The 13,083-nt window shown below is 34.9% G+C and overlaps 1 protein-coding gene and 1 non-coding gene across 5 annotated transcripts; both read right to left on the bottom strand.

The window, feature by feature from the left end:
* Positions 1-2,846: 2,846 nt before the first annotated feature.
* On the bottom strand, positions 2,847-12,548 carry let-23 (the record flags this gene model as incomplete). 4 transcript variants are annotated; one of them, NM_001313678.3, is made up of 19 exons in its annotated part: positions 2,849-3,291; positions 3,610-3,717; positions 3,771-3,849; positions 3,903-5,006; positions 5,353-5,508; positions 5,567-5,848; positions 5,892-6,072; positions 8,200-8,421; positions 8,469-8,598; positions 8,657-9,006; positions 9,414-9,504; positions 9,592-9,708; positions 9,776-10,042; positions 10,205-10,423; positions 10,474-10,627; positions 10,713-10,871; positions 11,052-11,119; positions 12,056-12,076; positions 12,413-12,548. In NM_001313678.3, 19 exons carry the CDS (start codon positions 12,540-12,542, stop codon positions 3,122-3,124), a joined length of 4,008 nt encoding a protein of 1,335 aa, NP_001300607.1. The 4 variants fall into 4 exon arrangements, with proteins under 4 accessions (NP_001129831.1, NP_495962.2, NP_001300607.1 ...); NM_001136359.5 differs by lacking the exon at positions 12,056-12,076 and having other exon boundaries at positions 2,847-3,291; positions 12,413-12,542; NM_063561.5 differs by lacking the exons at positions 12,056-12,076; positions 12,413-12,548 and adding an exon at positions 11,600-11,803 and having other exon boundaries at positions 2,847-3,291.
* Positions 9,650-9,670, bottom strand: 21ur-14808. The gene has a single exon (NR_051522.1).
* Positions 12,549-13,083: the final 535 nt, after the last annotated feature.

Here is a 13,083-nt window from a genome sequence, read left to right as displayed (position 1 = left end):
AAAAAAGGAAAACCGGAAGGAAGGGAAAATTGATGAGTTTTGGCGGGGCGGAGAGGTGCAATTCAAGCAATTTAGAGGACGCGAATTATAAGGAAAAGTGATGAATGAAAATTTGCCGTCTTGTTGTACTTCTATAACTTTTAAACTTGAACTTTTGGAAATTTTTGAACATTTAGATTGTAGAAAGATAGATGAGAACGGGTAAATCTCAAAGAAATTGTCCTCGGGGAGTTATAAGCTTTGACGAAGAATGAACCTCCGAAAAAATAACTCTTGGTTTGTCAAGTTGAAGAAATTCAAATTTTGCACAATGAGCAACACAAAAGAGCAAAAAATCGAAAAGGGAATTTCAGATTTTATTTTTATGTATTCGCTTTTATGATGTTTTCAAAAAAAATTACACAATTTGAGGCAAACTTTGAGTTTTCTAATGAATTCGTTTTCCGTCATCTTGGGAAGAAAGAAGAAATAAACACAAAAAGCAGAATTTAAATGAATTCATTTAAAATTTATAGGAATTCATCAGAAAATGTTCGATTTGATAGACAGTTTACAGCTCAAAGAGCTATGCAATAGAATAAAGTTTTAAACGAATTTGTGAAAAATGTGTAAGGTTAGTTAATATGTATATGACGGTCTACAGTACTCCATAACTTTTTGCTTGAAAGTTCAAAATATCCTTTTTTCTGTTTTTCGGCCGCAAAAAGTTGGAGAATTGTGCTCTTCGGTTTTTGACATACCTAGTCAGCTTTCTTCATTTCGTTGAATTATTTGATTCTAAATCTAGAATCTTAGGAAATTGAATTGTTACCTACTTTTTTCACATTTCCACAAGGGCCTCCGCAAAGAATTTCTACAAAATTTTTAGGCGACACCTACTACAACGGAATTGAATTGAAACGAAAACATTTTTATATTAAAACTTCTGAATTTCCATTGTCATTGAGACCTCGTAAAAAAGTTTTTGGGGGCTCACAACACAATGAGCTCATCTCAAAAAAAGGAGAAGAGTGGAGAGATTCCCCAAGAGATTCAGATCTGAAATTGGACACGTCGCGCGGGAGTAGAGCAAGAAAAAAGATGTATGTGTGTGTGTGTGTGCACATCTCTTTTCTACAACAACGACACCATAATAGAGTTTGATTTGAGTCACATTGAGCGAGCACGATATATAGTAACAAATTGAGAGATTTAGAGAAAAAATGAGAAGAATCAGGAATTATTTTTTTGTGCAGTTGTGAATGTGTGCGTTTTTTGTTTTTCCAGATTGCTAGGACCTTGCGGAAAACATCAATTAGAACACGGAAATGTCAGGTTTTACAAAAAAAGGAACACTTGAATTAGATAATTGTTGCTTCTTTTGAATAATAAATTATTTTTCTGCTAGAAATCGAAATAATTTGTAAGGTTACGGTAGATCAAGACCCATCTGAAACTAACCTATGGTTATAAAAAACTATGGTTATGGTCCTTCAGGATTTTAATCTATTTTTCAGAAATTTTATTTGAAACTAGCAGAAAAATCCACAAAACGTTATAACGTTATTTTATCAGGAAACCATTAAAAGTCGATTTAAGAGAGCACAATAGTATAATTGTAAGCAAAGAAGATATTCCGATGCTTGCCTGTCAATCTCTTCCGATATCCCCATGGGGTCCAATCCCCGACGCCTTCGCACTCTGACCAACAATAGTGGCCCTTTGAAGACCATGGAATAGAAGGGGTTTTCCAAAATCCATTTCAAAGTGATAAACTTGTCGCAAAAGAGTTTGTTCCATGGAGAGCACGGAAAGCAGAGCACCAAAAAATGGAAAAGAAAGGGAAAAATGATGGAAGAGACAACAAAAGATGGAAGCTCTATGCTTCTTTGACAGAGTACTTGTGGTAGATGAAGGAAAAGAAGGCGTAGAAGTAGAAGAAGGAGGGGCATAAATTAAAGAGCCCTACTAATGGGTAGGAGCGGGACAAAACTTTGTATTCAGGAAGGAAGGAAGGAACAATTCGGTGCGTGGTGACTGAGTGAAAGATTCTTTGTATGAAAGGAAATTGGTTTCGAACGGAAAATACTGAGTAAGACTTCGCAGGTGATGTGGTTTTCAAAGAATTCAACTTTTTCAGTCTGAAACTTCAGACTTTTCCTGTGACTGTCTTGATGAAGAATGTCATTGTTATCCAACTTTTTTCTGACAAAAGGAAGATTTCAGAAATGAGAGCCACTATACTTAGCGTTATACAAACAGGCCGACTGAAAGTTAAATTGAGTGAACCAGAAGCGTACTTTCAGAAGATTCCAAAAAGTTTCAAACACCGATGAGGTCTTTTTTTCAATTTTTTGAACAGGAAGTTCTGAATCATGTGAGTGTGAGCCACTCGAGAAGAATGCGAAAAACAAAGCTCTGTACCCTTTTTGTTGCAAAAATGGAACCCCTCTATTTAATCCTAGTTTAAGCTGCGCCACAACAGCCCGCCACTCACTTTTTCTTGTGTTTCTAGAGTGTTGTTTCGTAGTTTTGAGTATTTTTATGAAAAATTGGAGAGATTGTCTTGAAAGCAACAGAAGAAGAAAAAAGGCACAACTTTTCGTAAAAAGTCTAATCGAGAATATTTTTGAATGGAGTATTTTTTCAACTATCAGAAATTCCAGCGACCAAATCCATTAGTGCCACGTCATCAACAACCCATATTGTGCTCAATGGAGCAAATCGAGAAAAGAGATATTGCTCTTCGCTCATCCCAAAATAAGCGAGAATAATTGTCAAAAGTTGCGGTTTTTTGGTGTGTAAACAAGAAATTTTGTGAAGAAGGGCAGCGGAAAAATGGGCACAATCAACAAAAAGGAAAACAATTTTTGGAGAGCAACAAAGATTTATTTATTTATTTTTAGCTGTACAAGACAACGAAGACCCGATGAAAAAATGCATTGTGGAATATGGATAATGTTTTCAGAATAAAGCTCGAAATTTTTGGGAATTTTGTGAATGAATCATCCAACAACATTAAAAAATACAAAGAAAATGAGATTTTTGATTAAATAATTCTAATTATGCATGATGGCAAATTGTATGAGATGAATGGCAACGGGAATGACAAAAAATGTTCTGAAATGGGATGTTCGAAAAGTTAAAGACAAGTTTCCTTTTGTGATACTTCTTCATTTTCATATTGAACTGCTTCAGCCTCTTCTGATGTTTCAGGTTTTTTAGTTTTGAGATGTGGTTCATTGTAATATCCAGAGGAAGATGAAGGAGTGTTTGGTTGGTTGTAGTAATCGCCATTTGATGGGGATAGCTCTGAAAATTTATTATTTTAAAAGTAACTTTTTTAATGCGTTGGGTGAAAATTTGTTGGGAAAAAAAGTTGGGTGAAAATAAAAATAATATGTATATCAAACGGGCATGTAAATTAGTATACAGTCTTAAAGCCCATCCTCAAAATGTTCTTATTATTGGTGTTGATCTTGCAACAATTATTTAGAATTATGACAATCTCATAAACTTACAGCTACATTTTGGAAATATCATAGCAATTTTCCAGCAGAATTTTCAAAGTTTAGAAGGTGTTTTAGAGAGCTTAGAGTTTAAAGATTTTTATTCAACGTTGAAGCTAACCGGTTTGACCATCTTCATTTGTAACAGCTGTATACAAAACTGCTGACTGCTGAACTTCTTTGGTTTTTGGAATAAGATATGAATTATCTTCCTGTGCGGTTGACCCATCTAAAATGCAAAATAATTATAAAAATTGAAAAAAGGAAATTAGAATAACTTACAATCAAAAGGCTCCGTTTTGTACCTAGATGAGTTTACTGATTGCATTCGATTCATCAGATCACCATGTGGAATTGTGAACTGTAAAAATATTATTTGATATTCGAAAAAAAAAACTAATTAAAAATGCTTACCGTTGCCATAGAAGTTGGAGAACTTGGCATACTTGGTAAACTTCCTTGATCAAAGTACATCTGTGGATCGATATTTCCATCAAACATTTCTCGGATTCTTTCCGTTTGAAAACGTTCTTCAGCTGACAAATCAGATTCAGAAATCTTGTTGGAATTTTCCAGGAAAAGTTGGGGAACCTTACAGAATTCTTTAAATCTTTCATATAATATTTCAAAACCAGGACGAGACTTTGGATCCGCCATCCAACATCTCAGAAGCTCTTGATACAAGTCTTGAGAGCAGTTTGGTGGCTGGGAAAGACGGTTTCCATCTTTCAAGAAATTATGAATACTATCAGTCGACATTCCTTGATACGGACTTTGTCCAAATGTTATAATCTCCCAACATGTGACTCCAAATGCCCAAACATCAGAAGCATGGGTGTAACAATGTTTGGAGAAGATTTCGATCGCAAGCCATTTGATTGCAACTTTTCCAGATTTGATAGTGATTGAGTCGGCGTCATGTTTCAGAATTTTAGAGAGACCAAAATCAGTGATTTCCACGTGATTGAACTTCTTCACAAGAACATTTCTTGTTGCCAAATCTCTGTGAACAACTCGCTGTTTCTCTAAATATTGCATTCCAGATGCAATTTGATAACAATATAATACTTGTTCTCGTGCACCCAAATTTTCCTTGTGAAGTTTCAAAAAGTTTTGAAGATTTCCGAGAGGTCTGTAGATAGTGACAATTTTCAAACCATCATCGTGCATACAGAATCCAATAATCTTGAGCAAATTATCGTGTCTCAATCTGAACATATTCGTAGCTTCTTCCAACATTTCATCAGTTTGACTTTGATCTGTTTGGAATACTTTGATTGCAACCGGGATTTTAACATTCTTTGCTCGCTTTGGATAGTAAATTCCAGCAAAGACAGTTCCGAATGCTCCGGCTCCCAGCTTTTTGTCTAGTTTGGTTTGCAGCTCGGATGATGGAATGAGGCAAATTCTAGACATGTTTGGTCGAACACTGGCATCAATTGGAGTTAGTTCAGGCATGTCAACCATTTCAGCGATTTTCAGTTTTTTACCAATACGTTGACATCTCCAGTAGACGAGCTGTAAATTTCAGTTTTTAATAAATTTTAATGAATAATTAGAGTTTCGCGCGTGAAGCCAGATTGTCTCCTTCTCATCAAAAAATAATTAAAAATCATATCTATAAATAACCTAAGAAACATAAAAATTTATCTCATTTTTGATTTCCCAAAAAATAATAAAATTTTAGTTTTTCCCATTTCCCTTATTTAAAGAAATTTCAAGAAATTATCATAATAACCTATTTTTTCCATATTTTTCTCCAATTATTCATCCATTCAAGTGAATGCATACCCATTGGAAATTAAAGTTTCCTTCAGAAAATACTCTACTAACTTACTAAAATACTCTCGTTAAAAAAACTTACCAAAATGAACAAGAACATCACTGCAAATCCAAATAACACGCTTCCAATAATAACCATTCTTGTTTTTCGCTGTCTTGATGCAATATCGTAGTCCAAACATTCTCCATTTGCCGGATTCGAAAATGGAAGATTCTTTGGGCATTCGCTGACGCATTGCTACAATAATTTGTCTCAATGATTTTATTAAAAGAAAAAAGAAAAAAACACAACTTACAGCAATATCTCCCTTGAAAACCGTAAAGTTTTTACATTTTTGGCATCCAGTTGATTGACCATTTGCACAATGATAGTTCTGATCACATTCATGATGACATTTTTTACAGACCGTGTTATTTGTGTCGGGAACCATAAAACTGTTCACTGGACACTGATCCATACAAATTCTTTCCGAAGGATTAGGTTGATATTCAACATGCTTGCAAACACACTTGTTCTGAACAACATTGCGACCAGCTGAACTACATGTTTTGCAGGAAATTGAACATTTTTCGCAGTGCTAAATACCAAAATTTAGAAGATATAATAGATTCAAAGCTTACAGTCTCAATGACTCCTTCGGTATCATATGTTGAAATGTAATAGTTAGGCAAGTCATTTTCCACACACACATTGTTCATTCCAGATGATTGTAAGCAGAATATTGTATCATTTTCATATTTTACAGCGTATTTGCACTGCTTACATCCTCCATAGCCTAGGTTTGAGTCAGGTCCAGTACATCTGAAATTTATGCAAACTTGAAATTATATATTAACCAGCCGTTCGCACGCGCTGAAGCGCGTGCTCCGACTGGCGTACTCAAAATTGAAATCAAATTCTAAATTTTCTAAGCCTTCTTTGCAGATGGAACGTTTTTTCCCTGGTTACCGGAAATTTTCGAGCAACATAAAAATTATATAACTAAGTTCTGAGCAATTACAACTTAAAACCTCAAGTTTCCTGGAACTATTTCTAAATTTCTTGAACGTATAATTTTCTCTATGTTCTTCGAATCATATGAAACATTTTCCGGTCCTTTCCGAAAGTTTTTGGCGAGCGTTTCTGAAAATTATAACAATTTTTGATATTTTTTTAAAATTATTGAAACTTCAGAATATTCTAGGAGTATCAAAACTTGAAGAAACACCATCACGCGCAAATGCATACACTTTTTTCAACGCGCTGCGTGAAAATTCCTCTTGCGATTTCAAAGTTTTTTCCCGCCATTTCAGTGTCCAATGGAGCGCGGGGTCGAGCCAGAACCTCGTGTAGAACTTTGCAGAAGTTTCTTGAATTTTTCCACGAAATTGAACATTTCAGAATTTTATCGAATTTTTTAGAGAGTTCTGGAACATTGCAGACTTTTCCCGATTTTTCTAGAAAGTTCTGGAATATTCCAGAATTTTCCCGAATTTTCTAGAAAATTCTGGACCATTCCAGAACTTTCTCGGATTTTCTAGAAAATTCTGGACCATTCCGGAATTTTCTCGAATTTTCTAGAAACTTCTGGACCATTCCAGAACTTTCTAGAATTTTCTAGAAAATTCTGGACCATTCCGGAATTTTCTCGAATTTTCTAGAAACTTCTGGAACATTGCAGACATTTCTCGATTTTTCTCAGAAATTGGAATTTTCCGCCAAAATTGTTTTTCACTGAAAATTTGAATTTCCCGCCAAAATTTTTTTCACAGAAAATTTGAATTTCCCGCCAAAATTTTTTACACTGCAAATTTGAATTTCCCGCTAAAATTTTTTTCACTGAAAATTTTAATTTCCCGCCAAAATTTTTTTTCACTGAAAATTTGAATTTCCCTCCAAAATTTTTTTCACTGAAAATTTGAATTTCCCGCCAAAATTTTTTTTCACTGAAAATTTGAATTTCCCTCCAAAATTTTTTTCACTGAAAATTTTAATTTCCCGCCAAAATTTTTTTTCACTGAAAATTTGAATTTCCCTCCAAAATTTTTTTTACTGAAAATTTGAATTTCCCGCTAAAAATTTTTTCACTGAAAATTTGAATTTCCCGCTAAATTTTTTTCACTGAAAATTTGAATCTCCCGCCCAAATTTTTTCACTGAAAATTTGAATTTCCCGCCAAAATTTTTTTCACAGAAAATTTGAATTTCCCGCCAAAATTTTTTTCACTGAAAATTTGAATTTCCCTCCAAAATTTTTTTCACTAAAAATTTGAATTTCCCGCCAAAATTTTGGGTCTCACCACGAAGGGTCTCACCGCGATGGGTCTCACCAAGAAGGGTCTCACCACGATGGGTCTCACCACGAAGGGTCTCACCACGAAGGGTCTCACCACGATTGGTCTCACCACGACGGGTCTCACCACGAAAGGTCTCACCACGATTGGTCTCACCACGAAGGGTCTCACCACGAAGGGTCTCACCACGATGGGTCTCACCACGAAGGGTCTCACCACGAAGGGTATCACCACGATGGGTCTCACCACGAAGGGTCTCACCACGATTGGTCTCACCACGAAGGGTCTCACCACGAAAGGTCTCACCACGATTGGTCTCACCACGAAGGGTCTCACCACGAAGGGTCTCACCACGATGGGTCTCACCACGAAGGGTCTCACCACGAAGGGTCTCACCACGATGGGTCTCACCACGAAGGGTGCCACGCCCACTATTCTCACTGAAATTTGGGCGTGACGTCACAGACTACAAAGACTACATAGACTACAAACTATGGACAGACGAACTGTATTTTTTTATATAAAATATAAGTAATGATGTTTATATATTAATGTTTAACCTTAGACGGTAGCTAAAATCATTCGTAAATAGCTACTTTGCGTATATATTTTCGAAAAGACGCATTTAAAAAATCGAAAAAAAACCCGAAGCTTACCCATTATCATAACACGTCGGATGACACTTTTCGCATACATTTTTCTGCGTCGGAAAGTGTGAAACTGGACAATCGTGGACACATTCCATACGATTACCGAAATCCGAATTGTAGAGAGTTTTATGTCTGCAAGTGAGACAATCCAGTTCACCTAGACCGTTGCAGGTTTCACATTCCGGAGAACATCTTTCGCATTTCATTGATGTCTGGTTGCGCAGAAATCTAAATCAAAGCGGTATTTACTTTTTCAGACTACACATTTTGCTCACCCTTTCGTGTCACATTTCTCAACACACGTCCCAACACTTTTCCAGGTCTTACACTCGAGACAGTCCTCTGGTTCCTTGCCCCAACAACCACGTTTATTGCAGTTTTTATCACAAACTCTCTGTTCAGTTTCTAAAAATTGAGGAAAATGACATATTTTTTATTTGATAACATTCAAAAATGAACCTACCACACAGTTTGCTATCCCTATTTTCAGCAATTGCCAATGAGGGTTTGTTATCTTTTCCCTTTGAAGTGATAATTGATGACCAATCAATTTTCGACACATAACACAATCGATGATTTTTCATTATTAATACAGCTCCAGTTTTTATAAGTTTCAATGAGTTTAAGCTCAGTTCTTCCAAGTCATCGCATTGATAAATTGCGAGAGCCCATCTTACATTGTGAAGTTTTCGGCCTTCAATGATTTGTAGATTTTTGAGAAACTTTAAGTCATAGAAGTTTTGCTGAACAATCGTGATGTACTCGCTAACAATTTTCACTGTCTCCAAGACTTTTAGTTGTTCGTATGTGAATCTGAAAAATTGAAAAGTTAGGTTATCATTAGCGATCTTTCAATTTTGAATATAAACATAATGAAGTGAAGCTCTCTAAAGATGCACTTTTAAGTCTTGCCGAATAGCACCGGAAATGCAACAACAACAAAAAGAGTTGGGTCACCGGCGAGAATCATAAAACAATAATATTTATATACGGTTGAGTTGTTGCAATTGCTTTCAGTTCTAATCCTTCCCCTCATTCCAAAATGTGTCCCATTTCTCTGCCATTTTGGATGAAAAAGTGAGTGCCCATTCTATAAAGCTTTGAAGTACTTCTAGACACACACTTCATCATCTCATTTTTTCAGTTTTTTTTTGGTTTTTGAATAACGAAATTCTCAAAGATTATACGATGATCTCAAAAACCAAGAAAGAAATACTTACGCATGCTCTATTATCAAATGACCATCAATTTGTTCGCAGCCTTCCAAGTTTTTAAGTGTCTCGTTTGTCAGATGTCCATCGACCGTGCAAACTAAAAATTTTGTATTTATTGAGCTTTTAGGGATTTTGTAGGAATTAGTGCAGCTTGAAATTGATTTATTTCAAAAAGAAAACGTACTTTTTGGACAGCTGGAACTTCTGCATTTTTCACACTCTCTAACATCTTTTGTAGCATCATAATGGTGACCATCTGAGCAGTGACGAACACATACATCGTTTTCGATTAGAAGTTCAGCTGAAAAAGTATTTCGTGAGTTGTGGATTCTGCTTATTCATCATTTATCTCTATCCAAATAACTTACGAGGGCATTCTTTCACACAATGATTTCCATTTTGGTATCTTCCGTCTGGGTTAAAAACTAATCGTCCTGTTTTGTGATTGAAAATTTTTCGCGATGGGCACGTTTCGATACAGATTCCATCCAATTCATATTTACTGCAGGCAATGCAATTTTTTGGTCCGTGACCTGTACATCCTCCAAGACAAGCCGAGTCACAACATTCGTATGAACTTGTAGAGTTCGAGTAGAAACACTGAGAACAAGATTTTGGACATACGGAACGGTAGACTGAAAATATACTGCATATTGGTGAATTTTATTTACATAATTTCTTTAAAATAATTTTGAAACTTTTGATCGTTCTGTGTCAAAAATTAAATTTTTTCAGAAGTTTGAAAAATTCAGCCACAATGAACAAAAACTTATGTCTAGTCTAATTTTTTTGCTAACCTCGTTGACAATCATTGTCTCCGGATCCCCAACATTTATCATTACAACTTTCATGGCATTTTGCCATTGATTTTCCATTTTGATAGCAATGTTGATGTGAGTTTGTAGTTTCAACTTTCTGTACATCTGGGTCGTACAGTAACTCCTTCCAATCGATTTTATCCCCAATGTAACACATTTTTGGATTGTCTTGAATTGTGACACTTCCATTCCTAATCACTGAAAAATAAAAATAAAATACTATGTCTCTAAAAGCTGAGCAAACAAACCTCTCAACTCTCTCATCACAACTTCGTGAACTTTATCATTTTTATGAATGTACAATGCATTATCGTGAAAAACCTCGTCTCCGTAGATTACTCGTAGTCTTGGAAATGATATTTTTTGAATATTCGCACGATAAATTATTAAGCTTCCTCGAATCTGAAAAATAAAGGTAAAGGAAGATTTAAGCAAAAACGTTTTTGGTAGAAAATACATCTATTGTTGTAGATGTTTTCATACTCACCTCCTCTAAATTATCAAAAAAGTTAATTGATTTCAATGGTGAATCTTCATTTTTTGGGTCCACAGTGCTATTCGTCGATTCTCTCCATTTCTTTATTTCATTTGCTTCTATCCATGTTATTTCAAGATTTCCATAAACACGACGACACCCTCGGTACATCTAAATCAAGACATTTTTCCTTGTTTTGGCAAAAAATTTAGTTTTGCCTGGGGCTATTTGACTATTTGTTTTGGATGGTTACTTCGTCGATCCGGAACTTTTTAAATTTTTTTAAAATAAAATTCTAATCGTATGGTTTAACAGCAGAAATCAAAGATAAATCCCTATTCAACAACTTACAGTTTCCAGATCTTCCAAAATATTTCCGGTTCCATATCTCGATATTCCATTGGTTGTGCCAGAACAAACTGAAAATCAAGAATGAAATTCGTGTAAGTTTTTGTTTGATTCAAAGAGGAAAAATTCACAGAGGGGATGCATATTTTGGTTTCAAAAAATCTAGTTTCTCTAAAAATTAACTAGAATTATTTTAAAAATTTTTCTTATCTCAAAAAAAAAGAAAAAAATGGAGCCTTTCAATTTTCTTGATGATCCGATTACTTGTCCTCTGAATGACATTTTAAATGATAAAGTTCTCACGTGTCTACCGGTTACTGTACTTGTAATGAACTTTTGATAACTTTCTGTAATCGAAATATCATGATTCATGTCAAAATTAATAAAAATTTAAATTTCTACAAAAAGTATTGTATTACTTTAATGAACATTTTTTTAAAGTATATGTCTTGAAACTTTTTAGAAAGAACACATCAAATCGCATATGTATATTCTATGATTTAAAAAAAATCAGTTGCCATTGTTGACAATTTCCCATTTTATCCACTTACGGCAGTCTTGAGGTGAAACACATCTTTTCCACAACTGTGCATTAGAATTTCCAAAAAATGTTAGAAAAATAGGAATAATCAATAAAATTGAACCGATAGAGGGAGGGTATCGCATGCCTCCCAGAAAATTGTAGATAGTGAGAAAACTTGGACAAATTCTTCCTTTTTTTCACTCTTCTATGACCACTTTTCTACCTCTTATACATGTGATACCCAAAAACGGGACAGAGAGTAGTAGACTGAATGTGTGCTCATTTTCATTTCATTTTTGCCTCAATTCTAGCATTTTTCATCTTCTCAAGTGCTTCGAAATGGAATGAGTTGCAAATTTCTATGTATGAATGTGTGGGGGAAAGAGTAATTAATTGGGTTTTTGGATAAATCACGAGGACATCACAAATACCACAAAAACAATGGGAAAAGGAAATTATATTTGGATATAACGGGGTTACTCACCACTAGGATCTGTTAGGTTCCCTTTAAAAAAATGTTTGCAAATTCTGAGACATACTTTCCTGTTCGGAATGCATTTTTAAACATTATATTATTTTAACTTTTAATAAAAATCCAAAAGCTTGTTTTTTACTATGGTGGTCAATTTCATGTGGAATAATTTTCGTATTCACAGAAATCTTTTTGAGAAAAACCAAGATATAGGCGGAGTCATTTATCTATCAAAAAAATGACAAGCCAATAAAATAGGATTCATAACCTCGCTCTAATCGGTTTCAGATCCAATTTTTCACGATTTTCAAATTTTGATCAAATTGAACAAAATAATGGAAAACGTAATAATTCCAAAAGCCAACTCACATTCTCTCACCACAATCTTCCGTTGCCTCCTCCGTACAGTTACTGAACCTTGTGTTGACGTTGGTGATGCCGCATCAATTGTTGTATCAATTAAGATTATTAAAAATAAGAATAAAAAAGGGAACTTCATCTGAAATGAAAATTGGACATCAGTAATGCAGTTTTTGGTCGATATTGTCAAGAGAATTGGGAGAGGTATAGGCAGTAAAGGAGGCGATTTTTGAAACAAAAAAAGGTGATGCGAGCGAGATGGGATTAAAACTCTTCAACAACGACACAGTTCAACCATACATAGAATAACGTACAAAAATGTTTTATTGGTGTTGTGGCGCCACGTTCTTTTTGTGGTCTACGACCTATTCCCCATCGGGGGGCCCAGAGACGAGTTCTCAATATGGACGAGTTGCTGTCAAATTGTGTGAAGATAAATTGGAGGACACAATTTCGGGTACAGCTTCCGACAGTTCGTGTGTTTGGGGTAGTATGCGTTTAATATCCTAGTTTGAATGTATAGCATCTTACTGGCTTAACAAGGATTTTAAGTGGAAATTGAAATTTGAAGCCAAAATTTCTGCAAAAATTTTTTGATTTTTTTTAACGCTGAACGAACTCAATAATTTTTATTGATTGCGCAGTCCTAATTTTATTGTAAAAAAAAGAGCCGTTAAAAA

Source organism: Caenorhabditis elegans, chromosome II, assembly GCF_000002985.6.
Source record: "Caenorhabditis elegans chromosome II".
Classification (NCBI taxonomy): Eukaryota; Metazoa; Nematoda; class Chromadorea; order Rhabditida; family Rhabditidae; genus Caenorhabditis; species Caenorhabditis elegans.
Note: the sequence above shows the minus strand (reverse complement) of the source record. Positions and strands in the feature narration are given on the sequence as shown.